The 20,422-nt window shown below is 53.3% G+C and overlaps 1 protein-coding gene across 1 annotated transcript in view; it reads left to right on the top strand.

The window, feature by feature from the left end:
• The first annotated feature begins 347 nt into the window (after positions 1 to 347).
• The window catches only part of LOC135565233 (WD repeat-containing protein 88-like), a 46,521-nt gene continuing 26,446 nt past the window's right edge, over positions 348 to 20,422 (top strand). The window contains 4 exon segments of the mRNA XM_065011290.1: positions 348 to 473; positions 3,289 to 3,399; positions 6,736 to 6,824; positions 20,140 to 20,203. Of these exon segments, the coding sequence (XP_064867362.1) occupies positions 357 to 473; positions 3,289 to 3,399; positions 6,736 to 6,824; positions 20,140 to 20,203 (381 nt within the window). The 5' untranslated portion in view covers positions 348 to 356.

The raw sequence follows: 20,422 nt of genomic DNA on the forward strand, positions 1-20,422 counted from the left end.
TGCTTCGTGGGTTTCAGTTGTTGATGTGTGCAGAGGGTCCCTGGTTCGAGCCCGGGTAGGGGCTAGGGTGACGGAAGAAAGTAATACTGTTGTATATGTATGTATATATTTACAAAAAAATGTCATTACATTAAAAAAAATCTCTGTCCGTGTGTGTAGTCTGCACATTTCAGATTGTTATCCATCTCAGTCACACCGAACTCAGTGCTCCTGATGCCTGGCCGTCGCTATGGGAACGCAAACTTTGGACAACATTGGCTACTCCGACTGACCTGTTAGCTACAGTAGCTAGATACTTTTACAACAAAACAATGAAATACCTAACGTAGAGAAATACATTTCGTTTCCTGGACAAAATGACTTGGAGAAATATCGACCCTTTGTCACTTGATGAGACCATTGATGAAGGGAAAGAGGAGACGGATGTGGAGAAGAGAAGAGCCTCGGTGTGGGAACATCAGGAGCTAGCCCAGGTATTTTTATTTTATTTTTTATTTCACCTTTATTTAACCAGGTAGGCAAGTTGAGAACAAGTTCTCATTTACAATTGCGACCTGGCCAAGATAAAGCAAAGCAGTTCGACAGATACAACGACACAGAGTTACACATGGAGTAAAACAAACATACAGTCAACAATACAGTAGAAAAATAAGTCTATATACAATGTGAGCAAATGAGGTGAGAAGGGAGGTAAAGGCAAAAAAAAGGCCATGGTGGCAAAGTAAATAAAATATAGCAAGTAAAACACTGGAATGGTAGATTTGCAATGGAAGAATGTGCAACGTAGAAATAAAAATAATGGGGTGCAAAGGAGCAAAATAAATTAATTAATTAAATACAGTAGGGAAAGAGGTAGTTGTTTGGGCTAAATTATAGGTGGGCTATGTACAGGTGTATCAGTTAGCTAGCTGCCCAGGTATCAGTTAGCTAGCTGCACAGGTATCAGTTAGCTAGCTGCCCAGGTATCAGTTAGCTGCCCAGGTATCAGCTAGCTAGCTGCCCAGGTATCAGTTAGCTAGCTGCCCAGGTATCAGTTAGCTGCCCAGGTATCAGGTATCAGTTAGCTGCCCAGGTATCAGCTAGCTAGCTCCCCAGGTATCAGCTAGCTAGCTGCCCAGGTGTCAGTCAGCTAGCTGCCCAGGTGTCAGTTAGCTAGCTGCCCAGGTATCAGCTAGCTAGCTGCCCAGGTATCATAAATAATGGGGTGCAAAGGAGCAAAATAAATAAATAAATTAAATACAGTATGGAAAGAGCTAGTTGTTTGGGCTAAATTATAGGTGGGCTATGTACAGGTGTATCAGTTAGCTAGCTGCCCAGGTATCAGTTAGCTAGCTGCACAGGTATCAGTTAGCTAGCTGCCCAGGTATCAGTTAGCTGCCCAGGGATCAGTTAGCTATCTGCCCAGGGATCAGTTAGCTATCTGCCCAGGTATCAGCTAGCTAGCTGCCCAGGTTTCAGGTAGCAGGTAGCTAGCTGCCCAGGTAACACTTAGCTAGCTGCCCAGGGATCAGTTAGCTATCTGCCCAGGTATCAGCTAGCTAGCTGCCCAGGTTTCAGGTAGCAGGTAGCTAGCTGCCCAGGTATCAGCTAGCTAGCTGCCCAGGTTTCAGGTAGCAGGTAGCTAGCTGCCCAGGTATCAGTTAGCTAGCTGACCAGGTAACAGGTAGCTAGCTGACCAGGTATCAGTTAGCTAGCTGCCCAGGTATCAGCTAGCTAGCTGACCAGGTATCAGCTAGCTGCCCAGGTAGCTAGCTGACCAGGGATCAGTTAGCTAGCTGCCCAGGTATCAGTTAGCTAGCTGCCCAGGGATCAGTTAGCTATCTGCCCAGGTATCAGCTAGCTAGCTGCCCAGGTAGCAGGTAGCTAGCTGCCCAGGGATCAGTTAGCTATCTGCCCAGGTATCAGCTAGCTAGCTGCCCAGGTATCAGGTAGCAGGTAGCTAGCTGCCCAGGTAGCAGGTAGCTAGCTGCCCAGGTTTCAGGTAGCAGGTAGCTAGCTGCCCAGGTAGCAGGTAGCTAGCTGCCCAGGTATCAGTTAGCTAGCTGCCCAGGGATCAGTTAGCTAGCTGCCCAGGGATCAGTTAGCTATCTGCCCAGGGATCAGCTAGCTAGCTGCCCATGTTTCAGGTAGCAGGTAGCTAGCTGCCCAGGTAGCAGGTAGCTAGCTGCCCAGGTATCAGTTAGCTATCTGCCCAGGTATCAGCTAGCTAGCTGCCCAGGTTTCAGGTAGCAGCTAGCTAGCTGCCCAGGTAGCAGGTAGCTAGCTGCCCAGGTAGCAGGTAGCTAGCTGGGTAGAGAGGGGATGAGTTGAATAGCCTTCATGTTTATAGCTACTTCCCTGTAAACTGTTTTTTAAAACGTCAATGAGTGATTGGTCAGCTAATAGTTAACGTTAGCACGTCCAAGCTAACAGCTATCCACATAGCTATACATAATTAATTGTGTTGCACCTGTGTCATAACACTGACAATAACATGGATGAGTGATGGCAACTTAGCCTACTAGACACCAAGCTTTTAACTGAAAACAGTTTCCTTTAAACATGGAAACACTTGAGTGTCAGTCTGTTTGTGGTATCATGCCCAGCTCCTTTACCACTCATGACAAACATGCTTCGCTTGACAATGAGTTGGCAAGAGCACAAACAGATCTGGGCCCAGGCTAGGAAACTCCTGCGTGAAAAGCCCTCCTGCGCTACATCTGGCTGGTGGCCAAGCATAGCAATTATGACCAAGACATCTCAACAGATGGGTCATTAATTAAGGTGTCGTTTTAGAACAGAAAGAACAGACCTCGGCTATTTGTCTTAAATTATGATTATTAACATTATCATTACTGCGATGCTTTAGTCGTGTTCAAAACATATATAAGTGACTTTGTTGTGCTTTGACAATACATTTTTAGATAGTTTCAGATGATTTGGACATGATGCGTGAAAAATGCTAATATCAGTCAGAGATGTGAAATGGGGCTTGATTCTCCGTGCCTCTTCAGACCCCCATCATGGTGTAATGGAGATGTTAGACAGGGCTTGATTCCCCGTGCCTCTTCAGACCCCCATCATGGTGTAATGGAGATGTTAGACAGGGCTTGATTCTCCGTGCCTCTTCAGACCCCCATCATGGTGTAATGGAGATGTGAAATGGGGCTTGATTCTCCGTGCCTCTTCAGACCCCCATCATGGTGTAATGGAGATGTGAAATGGGGCTTGATTCTCCGTGCCTCTTCAGACCCCCATCATGGTGTAATGGAGATGTGAAATGGGGCTTGATTCTCTGTGCCTCTTCAGATTCCCATCAAGGTGCTGAGGGGTCACACAGATGCTGTCACCGGCTGCCACTTCTGCTTTGACGACACCAAAGTCCTGACCAGTTCCCAGGACAAGACGGCCGCTCTGTGGGTAGGTCCACCAAACACAAGTCCACCAAACACTAGGACTGCTTCCCAAATGGAACACTATTCACTATTCCCTATATAGTGCACTACTTCTGACCACTATTCCCTATATAGTGCACTACTTATGACCACTATTCCCTATATGGTGCACTACTTATGACCACTATTCCCTATATGGTGCACTACTTATGACCACTATTCCCTATATAGTGCACTACTTATGACCACTATTCCCTATATAGTGTACTACTTATGACCACTATTCCCTATATAGTGTACTACTTATGACCACTATTCCCTATATAGTGCACTACTTATGACCACTATTCCCTATATAGTGCACTACTTATGACCACTATTCTCTATATAGTGCACTACCTATGACCACTATTCCCTATATAGTGCACTACTTATGACCACTATTCCCTATATAGTGCACTACTTATGACCACTATTCCCTATATAGTGCACTACTTATGACCACTATTCCCTATATAGTGCACTACTTACTATTCCCTTATGACCACTATTCCCTATATAGTGCACTACTTATGACCACTATTCCCTATATAGTGCACTACTTATGACCACTACACTACTTATGACCACTATTCCCTATATAGTGCACTACTTATGACCACTATTCCCTATATAGTGCACTACTTATGACCACTATTCCCTATATAGTGCACTACTTATGACCACTATTCCTATATAGTGCACTACTTATGACCACTATTCCCTATATAGTGCACTACTTATGACCACTATTCCCTATATAGTGCACTACTTATGACCACTATTCCCTATATAGTGCACTACTTATGACCACTATTCCCTATATAGTGCACTACTTATGACCACTATTCCTATATAGTGCACTACTTATGACCACTACTATATAGTTATGACCACTATTCCCTATATAGTGCACTACTTATGACCACTATTCCCTATATAGTGCACTACTTATGACCACTATTCCCTATATAGTGCACTACTTATGACCACTATTCCCTATATGGTGCACTACTTATGACCACACTATGGTCCCTGAACACTATATGGTGCACTACTTATGACCACTATTCCCTATATAGTGCACTACTTATGACCACTATTCCCTATATGGTGCACTACTTATGACCACTATTCCCTATATAGTGCACTACTTATGACCACTATTCCCTATATAGTGCACTACTTATGACCACTATTCCCTATATAGTGCACTACTTATGACCACTATTCCCTATATAGTGCACTACTTATGACCACTATTCCCTATATAGTGCACTACTTATGACCACTATTCCCTATATAGTGCACTACTTATGACCACTATTCCCTATATAGTGCACTACTTATGACCACTATTCCCTATATAGTGCACTACTTATGACCACTACTATTCCCTATATAGTGCACTACTTATGACCACTATTCCCTATATAGTGCACTACTTATGACCACTATTCCCTATATAGTGCACTACTTATGACCACTATTCCCCTACTACTTATGACCACTATTCCCTATATAGTGCACCACTATGACCACTATATAGTGCACTACTTTTGGTGTGCAGGGAATATGTATCCATTTGGGAGTCGGTGTGTTAATTAATACAGACGTAAACATCTCAAGGCAGTTACAAGGTCTGTTATTTCCTGTCTGTGTGTCTATTTCCTGTCTGTGTGTCTGTCTATTTCCTGTCTGTTTGTCTGTTATTTCCTGTCTGTCTATTTCTGTCTGTGTCTGTCTATTTCTGTCTGTTTGTCTGTCTATTTCCTGTCTGTGTGTCTGTCTATTTCCTGTCTGTGTGTCTGTCTATTTCCTGTCTGTGTCTGTCTATTTCCTGTCTGTTTGTCTGTTATTTCCTGTCTGTTTGTCTGTCTATTTCCTGTCTGTGTGTCTGTCTATTTCCTGTCTGTTTGTCTGTTTATTTCCTGTCTGTGTGTCTATTTCCTGTCTGTGTGTGTATTTCCTGTCTGTGTGTCTATTTCCTGTCTGTGTGTCTGTCTATTTCCTGTCTGTTTGTCTGTTATTTCCTGTCTGTGTGTCTGTCTATTTCCTGTCTGTTTGTCTGTTATTTCCTGTCTGTTTGTGTCTATTTCCTGTCTGTGTGTCTGTCTATTTCCTGTCTGTGTGTCTGTCTATTTCCTGTCTGTGTGTCTATTTCCTGTGTGTGTGTCTGTCTATTTCCTGTCTGTTTGTCTGTTATTTCCTGTCTGTGTGTCTGTCTATTTCCTGTCTGTGTGTCTGTCTATTTCCTGTCTGTTTGTCTGTTTATTTCCTGTCTGTGTGTCTATTTCCTGTCTGTGTGTCTATTTCCTGTCTGTGTGTCTGTCTATTTCCTGTCTGTCTATTTCCTGTCTGTTATGTCTGTTATTTGTCTGTTATTTCTGTCTGTGTGTCTATTTCCTGTCTGTGTGTCTGTCTATTTCCTGTCTGTTTGTCTGTTATTTCCTGTCTGTGTGTCTGTCTATTTCCTGTCTGTGTGTCTATTTCCTGTCTGTTTGTCTGTTTATTTCCTGTCTGTGTGTCTATGTCCTGTCTGTGTGTCTATTTCCTGTCTGTGTGTCTGTTATTTCCTGTCTGTGTGTCTATTTCCTGTCTGTGTGTCTGTCTATTTCCTGCCGGTGTGTCTGTCTATTTCCTGTCTGTGTTTCTGTCTATTTCCTGTCTGTTATTTCTTGTCGGTTTGTCTGTTATTTCCTGTCTGTGTGTCTATTTCCTGTCTGTGTGTCTGTCTATTTCCTGTCGATGTGTCTGTCTATTTCCTGTCTGTGTGTCTGTCTATTTCCTGTCTGTGTGTCTGTCTATTTCCTGTCTGTTATTTCCTGTCTGTGTGTCTGTCTATTTCCTGTCTGTGTGTCTGTTATTTCCTGTCTGTGTGATGTCACAAACCTAATCCATCTCAGTGTTTATTGGGATCGTGTTCCACTCCTGGCTGTATTGTCTGGCCCATAGTTATGAACCTGAACTATATGATATGTCTGTGGCCTAAATAGCACCCGTATTCCCTATATAGTGCACTACTTCTGACCAAGGCCTATAGGTATGAACCTGAACTATATGATATGGCCTAAATAGCACCCGTATTCCCTATATAGTGCACTACTTCTGACCACTAATCCCTATATAGTGCACTACTTCTGACCAAAGCCTATCGGTATGAACCTGAACTATATGATATGTCCGTGGCCTAAATAGCACACATATTCCCAATATAGTGCACTACTTCTGACCAAGGCCTATAGGGCTCTGGTCAAGAGTAGTGCACTCTGTAGGGAATAGGGTGCCATTAGGGCCACACATTGTATGTCTGCTTCTGAAGGACACGGAGAGTGGCGCCGTGCTGTTGGTGTTTGAGAGAGGACATCTGTCCAACATCTCTGAGTGTGCCTTGATCCCCGACAAGAAAAGGTGAGTTGTCCGTGTGTTCCCATCGCCTAACCCTTCTCCATTAGTGTGCACTCCTACACTCCAAACATATTCCCAACACCAGAGGGGGAGTGTACAAGTGCACGCTTTGGGAGAAGGGTAGATCATCAGAATGGAGCCTTGCTGTTATCAGAATGGACCACAGAAGCCCTTGTCTGTTTGTTGTGACTAGTGATTTATACATGAGTTATAACTCTTCATTTAGTTGTTTTGTTTCCTCTAATATCACATCCCACATATCTGGGTATAGGGCTGGGTATAGGGCTGGGGATAGGGCTGGGTATAGGGCTGGGGATAGGGCTGGGTATAGGGCTGGGTATAGGGCTGGGGATAGGGCTGGTTATAGGGCTGGGTATAGGGCTGGGGATAGGGCTGGGGATAGGGCTGGGTATAGGGCTGGGTATAGGGCTGGTTATAGGGCTGGGTATAGGGCTGGGTATAGGGCTGGGGTATAGGGCTGGTTATAGGGCTGGGTATAGGGCTGGGTATAGGGCTGGTTATAGGGCTGGTTATAGGGCTGGGGATAGGGCTGGGTATAGGGCTGGTTATGGGTATAGGGCTGGTATAGGGCTGGGTATAGGGCTGGGTATAGGGGGTTATAGGGCTGGGTATAGGGCTGGGTATAGGGCTAGGGGGTTATAGGGCTGGTTATAGGGCTGGATAGGGCTGGGTATAGGGCTGGGTATAGGGCTGGGTATAGGGCTGGGTATAGGGCTGGGATAGGGCTGGGTATAGGGCTGGTTATAGGGCTGGGTATAGGGCTGGGTATAGGGCTAGGGCTGGTTATAGGGCTGGTTATAGGGCTGGGTATAGGGCTGGGTATAGGGCTGGTTATAGGGCTAGGGGGTTATAGGGCTAGGGGGGATAGGGCTGGTTATAGGGCTGGTTATAGGGCTGGGTATAGGGCTGGTTATAGGGCTGGTTATAGGGCTGGGGATAGGGCTGGGTATAGGGCTGGGGGCTGGGTATAGGGCTGGGTTATAGGGCTGGTTATAGGGCTGGTTATAGGGCTGGTTATAGGGCTGGGTATAGGGCTGGGTATAGGGCTGGGTATAGGGCTGGTTATAGGGCTGGTTATAGGGCTGGGTGTTAGGGCTGGGTGTTAGGGCTAGGGCTGGTTATAGGGCTGGTTATAGGGCTGGTTATAGGGCTGGTTATAGGGCTGGGTATAGGGCTGGTTATAGGGCTGGGTGTTAGGGCTGGGTGTTAGGGCTGGTTATAGGGCTGGTTATAGGGCTGGGTATAGGGCTGGGTGTTAGGGCTGGGTATAGGGCTGGTTATAGGGCTGGGTATAGGGCTGGGGTATAGGGCTGGGTATAGGGCTGGTTATAGGGCTGGGTATAGGGCTGGGTATAGGGCTGGGCTGGGGTATAGGGCTGGTTATAGGGTTAGGGCTGGTTATAGGGCTGGGTATAGGGCTGGTATAGGGCTGGGTATAGGGCTGGGGATAGGGCTGGGGATAGGGCTGGTTATAGGGCTGGTTATAGGGCTGGTTATAGGGCTGGGTATAGGGCTGGGGATAGGGCTGGTTATAGGGCTGGGGATAGGGCTTATAGGGCTGGGTATAGGGCTGGGGATGGGCTGGGGATAGGGCTGGGGCTGGGTATAGGGCTGGGTGTAGGGCTGGGTATAGGGCTGGGTATAGGGCTGGTTATAGGGCTGGTTAGGGCTGGGGTATAGGGCTGGGTATAGGGCTGGGGATAGGGCTGGTTATAGGGCTGGTTATAGGGCTGGGGATAGGGCTGGTATAGGGCTGGTTATAGGGCTATAGGGCTGGTTATAGGGCTGGGGATAGGGCTGGTTATAGGGCTGGTTATAGGGCTGGTTATAGGGCTGGTTATAGGGCTGGGTAGGGCTGGTTATAGGGCTAGGGCTGGGATAGGGCTAGGGCTTATAGGGCTGGTTATAGGGCTGGTTATAGGGCTGGGTGAATAGGGCTGGTTATAGGGCTGGGTATAGGGCTGGGGGGCTGGGGATAGGGCTGGTTATAGGGCTGGGTATAGGGCTGGTGTATAGGGCTGGTTATAGGGCTGGGTATAGGGCTGGTTATAGGGCTGGGTATAGGGCTGGTTATAGGGCTGGGTATAGGGCTGGTAGGGCTGGGAATAGGGCTGGTTATAGGGCTGGTTATAGGGCTGGGTATAGGGCTGGGTATAGGGCTGGGTATAGGGCTGGTTATAGGGCTGGTTATAGGGCTGGTTATAGGGCAGGGCTTATAGGGCTGGTTATAGGGCTGGTTATGGGGGGTTATAGGGCTGGGTATAGGGCTGGTTATAGGGCTGGTTATAGGGCTGGTTATAGGGCTGGGGCTGGTTATAGGGTGGGTATAGGGCTGGGTATAGGGCTGGTTATAGGGCTGGTTATAGGGCTGGGTATAGGGCTGGTGGGTATAGGGCTGGTTATAGGGCTATAGGGCTGGGTATAGGGCTGGTTATAGGGCTGGTTATAGGGCTGGGTGTTAGGGCTGGTTATAGGGCTGGTTATAGGGCTGGTATAGGGCTGGTTATAGGGCTGGTTATAGGGCTGGGTGTTAGGGCTGGTTATAGGGCTGGGTATAGGGCTGGGTTAGGGCTGGGTATAGGGCTGGGTATAGGGCTGGTTATAGGGCTGGTTATAGGGCTGGTTATAGGGCTGGGTGTTAGGGCTGGTTATAGGGCTGGGTATAGGGCTAGGGCTGGGTATAGGGCTGGTTATAGGGCTGGTTATAGGGCTGGGTATAGGGCTGGGTGTTAGGGCTGGGTATAGGGCTGGTTATAGGGCTGGTTATAGGGCTGGGGTTATAGGGCTGGTTATAGGGCTGGTTATAGGGCTGGTTATAGGGCTGGGTATAGGGCTGGGTATAGGGCTGGGTATAGGGCTGGTTATAGGGCTGGTTATAGGGCTGGGTGTTAGGGCTGGGTGTTAGGGCTGGTTATAGGGCTGGTTATAGGGCTGGTTATAGGGCTGGTTATAGGGCTGGTTATAGGGCTGGGTATAGGGCTGGTTATAGGGCTGGGTGTTAGGGCTGGGTGTTAGGGCTGGTTATAGGGCTGGTTATAGGGCTGGGTGTTAGGGCTGGGTGTTAGGGCTGGGTATAGGGCTGGTTATAGGGCTGGGGTATAGGGCTGGGGTATAGGGCTGGGTATAGGGCTGGTTATAGGGCTGGGTATAGGGCTGGGTATAGGGCTGGTTATAGGGCTGGGTATAGGGCTGGGGTTAGGGCTGGTTATAGGGCTGGGTGTTAGGGCTGGTTATAGGGCTGGGTATAGGGCTGGGTATAGGGCTGGGGATAGGGCTGGGTATAGGGCTGGGGATAGGGCTGGGTATAGGGCTGGGTGTTAGGGCTGGTTATAGGGCTGGGTATAGGGCTGGGGATAGGGCTGGTTATAGGGCTGGGTATAGGGCTGGGTATAGGGCTGGGGATAGGGCTGGGTATAGGGCTGGGTATAGGGCTGGGTATAGGGCTGGTTATAGGGCTGGGTATAGGGCTGGGTATAGGGCTGGGGTATAGGGCTGGGTATAGGGCTGGGTGTTAGGGCTGGTTATAGGGCTGGGTATAGGGCTGGGGTATAGGGCTGGTTATAGGGCTGGGTATAGGGCTGGTTATAGGGCTGGTTATAGGGCTGGGTATAGGGCTAGGGCTGGGTATAGGGCTGGGTGTTAGGGCTGGTTATAGGGCTGGTTATAGGGCTGGGTATAGGGCTGGTTATAGGGCTGGGTATAGGGCTAGGGCTGGTATAGGGCTGGGTATAGGGCTGGTTATAGGGCTGGTTATAGGGCTGGGAATAGGGCTGGGAATAGGGCTGGGTATAGGGCTGGTTATAGGGCTGGGTATAGGGCTGGGGATAGGGCTGGGTTATAGGGCTGGGTATAGGGCTGGGTATAGGGCTAGGGCTGGGTATAGGGCTGGGTATAGGGCTGGTTATAGGGCTGGGTATAGGGCTGGGTATAGGGCTGGGAATAGGGCTGGTATAGGGCTGGTTATAGGGCTGGGTATAGGGCTGGGTATAGGGCTGGATCAGGGCTGGGTATAGGGCTGGGTATAGGGCTGGGTATGGGGCTGGGTATAGGGCTGGGTATAGGGCTGGTTATAGGGCTGGGTATAGGGCTGGGTATAGGGCTGGTTATGGGGCTGGTTATAGGGCTGGGTATAGGGCTGGTTATAGGGCTGGGTCAGGGCTGGTTATAGGGCTGGGGGCTGGTTATAGGGCTGGGTATAGGGCTGGTTATAGGGCTGGTTATAGGGCTGGTTATAGGGCTGGGTATAGGGCTTATAGGGCTGGTTATAGGGCTGGTTATAGGGCTGGGGTATAGGGCTGGGTATAGGGCTGGTTATAGGGCTGGTTATAGGGCTGGGTATAGGGCTGGGGTTATAGGGCTGGGTATAGGGCTGGGTATAGGGCTGGTTATAGGGCTGGGTATAGGGCTGGGTATAGGGCTGGTTATAGGGCTGGTTATAGGGCTGGTTATAGGGCTGGGATAGGGCTGGGTATAGGGCTGGGTGTAGGGCTGGGTATAGGGCGGTATAGGGCTGGTTATAGGGCTGGGTATAGGGCTGGTTATAGGGCTGGGTATAGGGCTGGGTATAGGGCTGGTTATAGGGCTGGTTATAGGGCTGGTTATAGGGCTGGGGATAGGGCTGGTTATAGGGCTGGTTATAGGGCTGGGTATAGGGCTGGGTATAGGGCTGGGGATAGGGCTGGTTATAGGGCTGGTTATAGGGCTGGGTATAGGGCTGGCTAGGGCTGGTTATAGGGCTGGGTGTTAGGGCTGGTTATAGGGCTGGGTATAGGGCTGGTTATAGGGCTGGGTATAGGGCTGGGTATAGGGCTGGTTATAGGGCTGGTTATAGGGCTGGGCTGGGTATAGGGCTGGGTATAGGGCTGGTTATAGGGCTGGTTATAGGGCTGGGATAGGGCTGGTTATAGGGCTGGTTTAGGGCTGGTTAGGGCTGGGTTATAGGGCTAGGGGTATAGGGCTGGGCTTAGGGCTGGGTGTTAGGGCTGGGTGTTAGGGCTGGTTATAGGGCTGGTTATAGGGCTGGTATAGGGCTGGGTGTATAGGGCTGGGTATAGGGCTGGTTATAGGGCTGGGTATAGGGCTGGGGTATAGGGCTGGGTATAGGGCTGGTTATAGGGCTGGGTATAGGGCTGGGTATAGGGCTGGTTATAGGGCTGGGTTATAGGGCTGGTTATAGGGCTGGGTGTATAGGGCTGGTTATAGGGCTGGGTATAGGGCTGGGTATAGGGCTGGTTGGGGATAGGGCTGGTTATAGGGCTGGGGATAGGGCTGGGTATAGGGCTGGGTTATAGGGCTAGGGCTTATAGGGCTGGGGATAGGGCTGGTTATAGGGCTGGGGATAGGGCTGGATATTATAGGGCTGGTTATAGGGCTAGGGCTGGGTATAGGGCTGGTTATAGGGCTGGGTTAGGGCTGGGTATAGGGCTGGGTATAGGGCTGGGTATAGGGCTGGTTATAGGGCTGGGTATAGGGCTGGGTATAGGGCTGGGGTATATAGGGCTGGGTGTTAGGGCTGGTTATGGGTATAGGGCTGGGTATAGGGCTGGTTATAGGGCTGGGTGTTAGGCTGGTTATAGGGCTGGTTATAGGGCTGCTGGTTATAGGGCTGGGTATAGGGCTATAGGGCTGGTTATAGGGCTGGTTATAGGGCTGGGTAGAGGGCTGGTTATAGGGCTGGGTATAGGGCTGGGAATAGGGCTGGTGTATAGGGCTGGGTATAGGGCTGGTTATAGGGCTGGTTATAGGGCTGGTTATAGGGCTGGTTATAGGGCTGGTTATAGGGCTGGGTATAGGGCTGGGGTTATGGCTGGGGATAGGGCTGGTTATGGGGATAGGGCTGGTTATAGGGCTGGGTATAGGGCTGGGTATAGGGCTGGTTATAGGGCTGGGTATAGGGCTGGTCTTAGGGCTGGGTATAGGGCTGGTTATAGGGCTGGTTATAGGGCTGGGTATAGGGCTGGTTATAGGGCTGGGTATAGGGCTATAGGGCTGGGTATAGGGCTGGGTATAGGGCTGGGTATGGGGCTGGGTATAGGGCTGGGTATAGGGCTGGCTAGGGCTTATAGGGCTGGGTATAGGGCTGGGTATAGGGCTGGTTATAGGGCTGGTTATAGGGCTGGGTATAGGGCTGGTTATAGGGCTGGGTCAGGGGGTTATAGGGCTGGTTATAGGGCTGGGTATAGGGCTGGGTATAGGGCTGGTTATAGGGCTGGTTATAGGGCTGGGTATAGGGCTGGGTATAGGGCTAGGGCTGGTTATAGGGCTGGGTATAGGGCTGGGTATAGGGCTGGGTATAGGGCTGGTTATAGGGCTGGGTATAGGGCTGGGTATAGGGCTGGTTATAGGGCTGGTTATAGGGCTGGTTATAGGGCTGGGTATAGGGCTGGGGATAGGGCTGGTTATAGGGCTGGTTATAGGGCTGGGTATAGGGCTGGTTATAGGGCTGGTTATAGGGCTGGGTGTTAGGGCTGGTTATAGGGCTGGGTATAGGGCTGGGTATAGGGCTGGGTATAGGGCTGGGTATAGGGCTGGTTATAGGGCTGGTTATAGGGCTGGTTATAGGGCTGGGTGTTAGGGCTGGTTATAGGGCTGGGTATAGGGCTGGGTATAGGGCTGGGTATAGGGCTGGTTATAGGGCTGGTTATAGGGCTGGGTGTTAGGGCTGGGTGTTAGGGCTGGGTGTTAGGGCTGGTTATAGGGCTGGTTATAGGGCTGGTTATAGGGCTGGTTATAGGGCTGGTTATAGGGCTGGTTATAGGGCTGGGTTATAGGGCTGGGTATAGGGCTGGGTATAGGGCTGGGTATAGGGCTGGTTATAGGGCTGGTTATAGGGCTGGGTGTTAGGGCTAGGGCTGGTTATAGGGCTGGTTATAGGGCTGGTTATAGGGCTGGTTATAGGGCTGGTTATAGGGCTGGGTATAGGGCTGGTTATAGGGCTGGGTTTAGGGCTGGGTGTTAGGGCAGGGCTGGTTATAGGGCTGGGTGTTAGGGCTGGGTGTTAGGGCTGGGTATAGGGCTGGTTATAGGGCTGGGGTATAGGGCTGGGGTACAAGGGCTGGGTATAGGGCTGGTTATAGGGCTGGGTATAGGGCATAGGGCCCATAGGGCTGGGTATAGGGCTGGGGCAGGGCTGGTTATAGGGCAGGGCCCAGGGCAAGGGCTGGTTATAGGGCTGGGGATAGGGCACATAGGGCTGGGTATAGGGCCCACATAGGGCTGGGTGTTAGGGCTGGTTATAGGGCTGGGTATAGGGCTGGGGACAGGGCTGGTTACAGGGCCACAGGGCTGGATATAGGGCTGGGTATAGGGCATGGGCCCACAGGGCTGGGTGTAGGGCTGGGTATAGGGCTGGGTGTAGGGCCACAATAGGGCTGGGTATAGGGCTGGGTATAGGGCTGGTTACAGGGCTGGGTATAGGGGCTGGGTATAGGGCAGTATAGGGCTGGGTACAACCCGGGCACACAGCAGGGCAACTGGGCAGCCCACATAGGGCCCACAAGGGCCCGCAGCACACAGCCCACAACCCACAACCCACAAGGGCTGGGTGTTAGCCCACAAGGGCAGTTATACAGCTGGGTAGAGGGCCGCAGCCACAAGGGCCCCAGGGCAGGGCTGGTTACAGCCCACAATAGGCAGCACACAGCCCACAAGGACAGCACAGGGCAGCCCACAACCCAGCAACAGCACAAGCTGGGTATAGGGCAAGGGCACACAGCCATAGGGCTGGGTACAGGGCTGGTCAGCCCACAACCCAGGGCTGGGTACAGCCCACAACCCGCAGCACAGGGCTGCCCACAACCCGCAGGGCTGGATCACTGGGTATAAGCCCACAGGGCACAACCCGCAGCACACAGGGCACAAGGGCAGCCCACAACCTGGATCAGGGCACAGGGCAAGGGCCCACAACCCGCAGCACACAGCCCACAACCCGTCAGGGCTGGTTACACAGCCCACAACCCGCAGCACACAGCCCACAACCCGCAGGGCACACAGGGCCCACAACTGGCAGGGCTGGTTACAGCCCACAACCCGCAGCCCAGGGCTGGTTAACAGGGCACAGCCCACAACTGGCAGCACACAGGGCCCACAGGGCTGGGGACAGGGCTGCCCACAGGGCTGGTTATAGGGCATACTGGTTATAGCTGGTTACAACTGGGTGCAGGGCAGGGCACAGGGCCCACAACCCGCAGCACACAGCCCACAACCTGGTTATAGGGCCCACAGCCCAGGGCAACCCGCAGGGCTGGGTACAACCCGCAGGGCTGGTTACAGCCCACAACTGGGTGTTAGGGCACAGGGCAGCCCACAACCTGGCAGGGCACAGGGCTGCCCACAACTGGGTATAGGGCACAGGGCCCCAGGGCAGGGCTGGTTATAGGGCAAGGGCCCACAGGGCTGGGTGTTAGGGCTGGTTACAGGGCCCACAAGGGCCACAGGGCATAGGGCCCACAAGGGCACACAGGGCCCACAACCCGCAGCACACAGCATACCCACAGCACACAGCCCAGGGCAACCCACAGCAGGGCACAGCCCACAACCTGGGTGTTAGGGCACAGGGCAGCCCACAAGGGCCACAACCCACAGCACACAGCCCACAACCCACAGGGCTGGGGATGGGCACAGCCCAGGGCAACTGGGTGCAGGGCTGGGTATACCCTCAGGGCTGGGCAGGGCACACAGCCCAGGGCTGGGTAACCCACAGCACTGGTTATAGGGCAGGGCCCACAAGGGCCGCAGGGCTGGGTATAGGGCCCACAAGGGCCACAGGGCTGGTTATAGGGCTGGGTAGCCCAGGGCAACCCACAGCACACAGGGCAACCCACAAGGGCACAGCTGGTTAAGGGCCACAGGGCTGGGTAGAGGGCCACAGCCCTGGGACATACCCAGGGCTGGGTAAGGGCTGGTTACAGGGCACAGCCTGGGACAACTGGGTATAGGACAGGGCTGGGTATAGGGCTGGGGTTACAAGGGCTGGGGTTAGGGCACAGGGCCCACAGGGCTGGGCAGCACAGCCCACAACCCTGGGTAAGGGCTGGTCAGCCCACAACCCACAGGGCTGGGCAGGGCTGGGAATACAACCTGGCACACAGCCCACAGGGCTGGACAGGGCACAGGGCAACCCACAACTGGGTATGGGGCACAGCCCACAACCTGCAGCACACAGCCCACAACCCACAACCCGTATAGGGCTGGTTATGGGGCTGGTTATAGGGCTGGGTATAGCTGGTTAAGGGCTGGGTCAGGGCTGGTTACAGGGGTGGGGGGCTGGTTATAGGGCTGGGTATAGGGCCCACAGGGCTGGTTATAGCCCAGGGCAACCTGGGTATACTGGTTACAGGGCCCACAACCTGGTTATAGGGCCCACAAGGGCTGGTTATAGGGCAGGGCTGGGAATAGGGCTGGTTATAGGGCCCACAAGCACACAGCCCAGGGCAACCCGCAGCACACAGCCCAGGGCAAGGGCCCGCAGCCCACAACCTGCACACAGGCCCACAACCCGCAGCACAGGGCAGCCCACAACCTGCAGCATAGGGCTGGTTACAGGGCCCAGGGCAGCACACAGCCCACAACTGGGCAGCAGGGCACAGGGCACAACCCAGGGCTGGTTAAGGGCTGGGTGTAGGGCCCAGCCCACAACCCACAGCACACAGCCACAACCCACAGCTGGGTATACAGCCCACAGGGCTGGTTATACACACAGCGCTGGGTACAGGGCTGCACACAGGGCCCATGGCTGGGTGCAGGGCACACAGGGCCCACAGCCCAGGGCAATAGGGCTGGGTAGCATATGTCTTTCTGTCTCCATGGCCAAGCACAACCCGCAGCCCACAACCCACAGCCCACAGCCTGCAGCACACAGCCCACAACCCACAGCACACAGCCCACAACCCGCAGCACACAGCCCACAACCCGCAGCACACAGCCCACAACCCACAGCACACAGCCCACAACCCGCAGCACACAGCACACAACCCGCAGCACACAGCCCACAACCCACAGCCCACAACCCGCAGCACACAGCCCACAACCCACAGCACACAGCCCACAACCCACAGCCCACGCAGCCCACAGCCCACAACCCACAGCACAACCCGCAGCACACAACCCACAACCCGCAGCACACAGCACACAACCCGCAGCACACAGCCCACAACCCGCAGCACACAGCCCACAACCCACAGCCCACAACCCACAGCACACAGCCCACAACCCGCAGCACACAGCCCACAACCCACAGCACACAGCCCACAACCCACAGCACACAGCCCACAACCCGCAGCACACACCCACAACCCGCAGCCCACAACCCCAGCACACAGCCCACAACCCACAGCACACAACCCACAACCCGCAGCACACAACCCACAACCCGCAGCACACAACCCACAACCCACAGCCCACAGCCCACAACCCACAGCACACAGCCCACAACCCCAGCACACAGCCCACAACCCGCAGCACACAGCCCACAACCCACAGCACACAGCCCACAACCTGCAGCACACAGCCCACAACCCACAGCACACAGCCCACAACCCGCAGCACACAGCCCACAACCCACAGCACACAGCCCACAACCCGCAGCACACAGCCCACAACCCGCAGCACACAGCCCACAACCCGCAGCACACACCCACAACCCACAACCACACAGCCCACAACCCGCAGCACACAGCCCACAACCCACAGCACACAGCCCACAACCCGCAGCACACAGCCCACAACCCGCAGCACACAGCCCACAACCCGCAGCCCACAACCCACAGCACACAGCCCACAACCCGCAGCCCACAGCCCACAACCCGCACACAGCCCACAACCTGCAGCACACAGCCCACAACCTGCAGCACACAGCCCACAACCCACAGCACACAGCCCACAACCCGCAGCACACAGCCCACAACCTGCAGCACACAGCCCACAACCTGCAGCACACAGCCCACAACCCACAGCACACAGCCCACAACCCACAGCACACAGCCCACAACCCGCAGCCCACAGCCCACAACCCACAGCACACAGCCCACAACCCGCAGCACACAGCCCGCAGCCACAGCCCACAACCCACAGCACACAGCCCACAACCCGCAGCACACAGCCCACAACCCACAGCCCACAGCCCACAACCCGCAGCCCACAACCCACAGCACACAGCCCACAACCCGCAGCACACAGCCCACAACCCGCAGCCCACAACAGCCCACAACCCGCAGCACACAGCCCACAACCACACAGCCCACAACCCGCAGCCCACAACCCGCAGCCCACAACCCACAGCACACAGCCCACAACCCGCAGCACACAGCCCACAACCCGCAGCCCACAACCCGCAGCCCACAACCCGCAGCACACAGCCCACAACCCACAGCACACAACCCCACAACCCACAGCCCACAACCCGCAGCACAGCCCACAACCCACAGCCCACAACCCGCAGCACACAGCCCACAACCCGCAGCACACAGCCCACAACCCAGCCCACAACCCACAGCCCACAACCCACAGCACACAGCCCACAACCTGCAGCACACAGCCCACAACCCGCAGCACACAGCCCACAACCCACAACCCACAGCACACAGCCCACAACCTGCAGCACACAGCCCACAACCCGCAGCACACAGCCCACAACCCACAGCACACAGCCCACAACCTGCAGCACACAGCCCACAACCCGCAGCCCACAGCCCACAACCCACAGCACACAGCCCACAACCTGCAGCACACAGCCCACAACCTGCAGCACACAGCCACAACCCGCAGCACACAGCCCACAACCCACAGCCCACAACCCGCAGCACACAGCCCACAACCCGCAGCACACAGCCCACAAGCCCGCAGCACACAGCCCACAACCCGCAGCCCACAGCCCACAACCCGCAGCACACAGCCCACAACCTGCAGCACACAGCCCACAACCTGCAGCACACAGCCCACAACCCGCAGCCACACAGCCCACAACCCGCAGCACACAGCCCACAACCCACAGCACACAGCCCACAGCCCACAACCCACAGCACACAGCATAGTCAATCACCACCTTCCGGAGACACCTGAAACCCCACCTCTTTAAGGAATACCTAGGATAGGATAAAGTAATCCTTCCCCCCCCCTTAAAAGATTTAGATGCACTATTGTAAAGTGGCTGTTCCACTGGATGTCATAAGGTGAAAGCACCAATTTGTAAGTCGCTCTGGATAAGAGCGTCTGCTAAATGACTTAAATGTAAATGTAATAGGTCACATAATCACTGCATACATCCCAAATGGCACCCTAGTCCCTGTGGGCTCTGGTCTAGTGCACTATAAAATAGTGCCACTAAATAGTGCACTATAGGGTGCCATAGGGCTCTGGTCTAAAGTAGTGCACTATATAGGGAATAGGGTGCCATTTTGGACACAACCCTGTCACGATCTTTTGTTACTTCACACCTTCTTTATTTGCGCTTCCCTTTTGGTAACCTTGGCAACCCTGGTAACCTTGGCAACCCTGGCAACCCTGGTAACCCTGGCAGAGGAGATGTCCCAGAGGGCTGCAGGGAGGGAGATGATCACACATAGGGAGTCTAGACTCTAGACCTCCGCTGAAACATTAGCTAGTTAATGGGTTACTGCCGGGTTTGCTGTTGCACTAGTCTAGTGGCATTGAGGTGATATCTTAAAATAAAACTATATTATGGTATTAGTCCATTGTTGACATAGTCACTGCAATCGAGTTTTCAAGATATGTAACTTTCAAAATTCAGAAAACATTCCTGTGTGATGCATTTTGCCAAACACAACATCATGCGGGGATGATTTCTGTATCCTCGAACCACTAGATTCCCCCCCACTTTCTCCCCCCATCTCTCTCTCTCCCTCCCTCCCCCTCTCTCTCTCTCTCTCCCCCCCTCCCTCCCTCCCTCTCTCTCTCCTCTCTCTCTCTCTCTCTCTCTCTCTCTCTCCCCCCTCCCTCCCCCTCTCTCTCTCTCTCTCTCTCCCCCCACTCCCTCCCTCCCTCTCTCTCTCTCTCTCTCTCTCTCTCTCTCTCTCTCTCTCTCTCCCCCACTCCCTCCCTCTCCCTCCTCTCTCTCTCTCTCTCTCTCCCCCCCCCCTCCCTCCCCTCTCTCTCTCTCTCTCTCTCCTCCCCACTCCTCCCTCCCTCTCTCTCCCTCTCCCTCCCTCTCTCTCTCTCTCTCTCTCTCTCTCTCTCTCCCCCCACTCCCTCCCTCCCTCTCTCTCTCCCCCCCCCCCTATCTCTCTCTCTCTCTCTCTCTCCCCCCACCCCCTCTCTCTCTCTCTCTCTCTCTCTCTCTCAGGCTGATTACTGCGTCATGGGACAAGACCCTAAATGCATGGGACCTGGAGACTGGCAAGATCATTGTGAGTCCATCAAATAATGAATCTCATCCTCACAATGTGTTGTTGAGACCTCTCTGTTACCTCTCTCTACCTTCTCTCTCTCTATCTCTCTATCTCTCTCTCCCTCTCTCTACCTCTCTCTCTCTCCCTCTCTCTACCTTCTCTCTCTCTCTCTCGTCACCATGTTGTTGAGACCTCTCTCTCTCTCTCTCTCTCTCTCTCTCTCTCTCTCTCTCTCCC

The sequence above is a fragment of the Oncorhynchus nerka genome, linkage group LG27 (assembly GCF_034236695.1).
Source record: "Oncorhynchus nerka isolate Pitt River linkage group LG27, Oner_Uvic_2.0, whole genome shotgun sequence".
NCBI classification, from domain to species: domain Eukaryota; kingdom Metazoa; phylum Chordata; class Actinopteri; order Salmoniformes; family Salmonidae; genus Oncorhynchus; species Oncorhynchus nerka.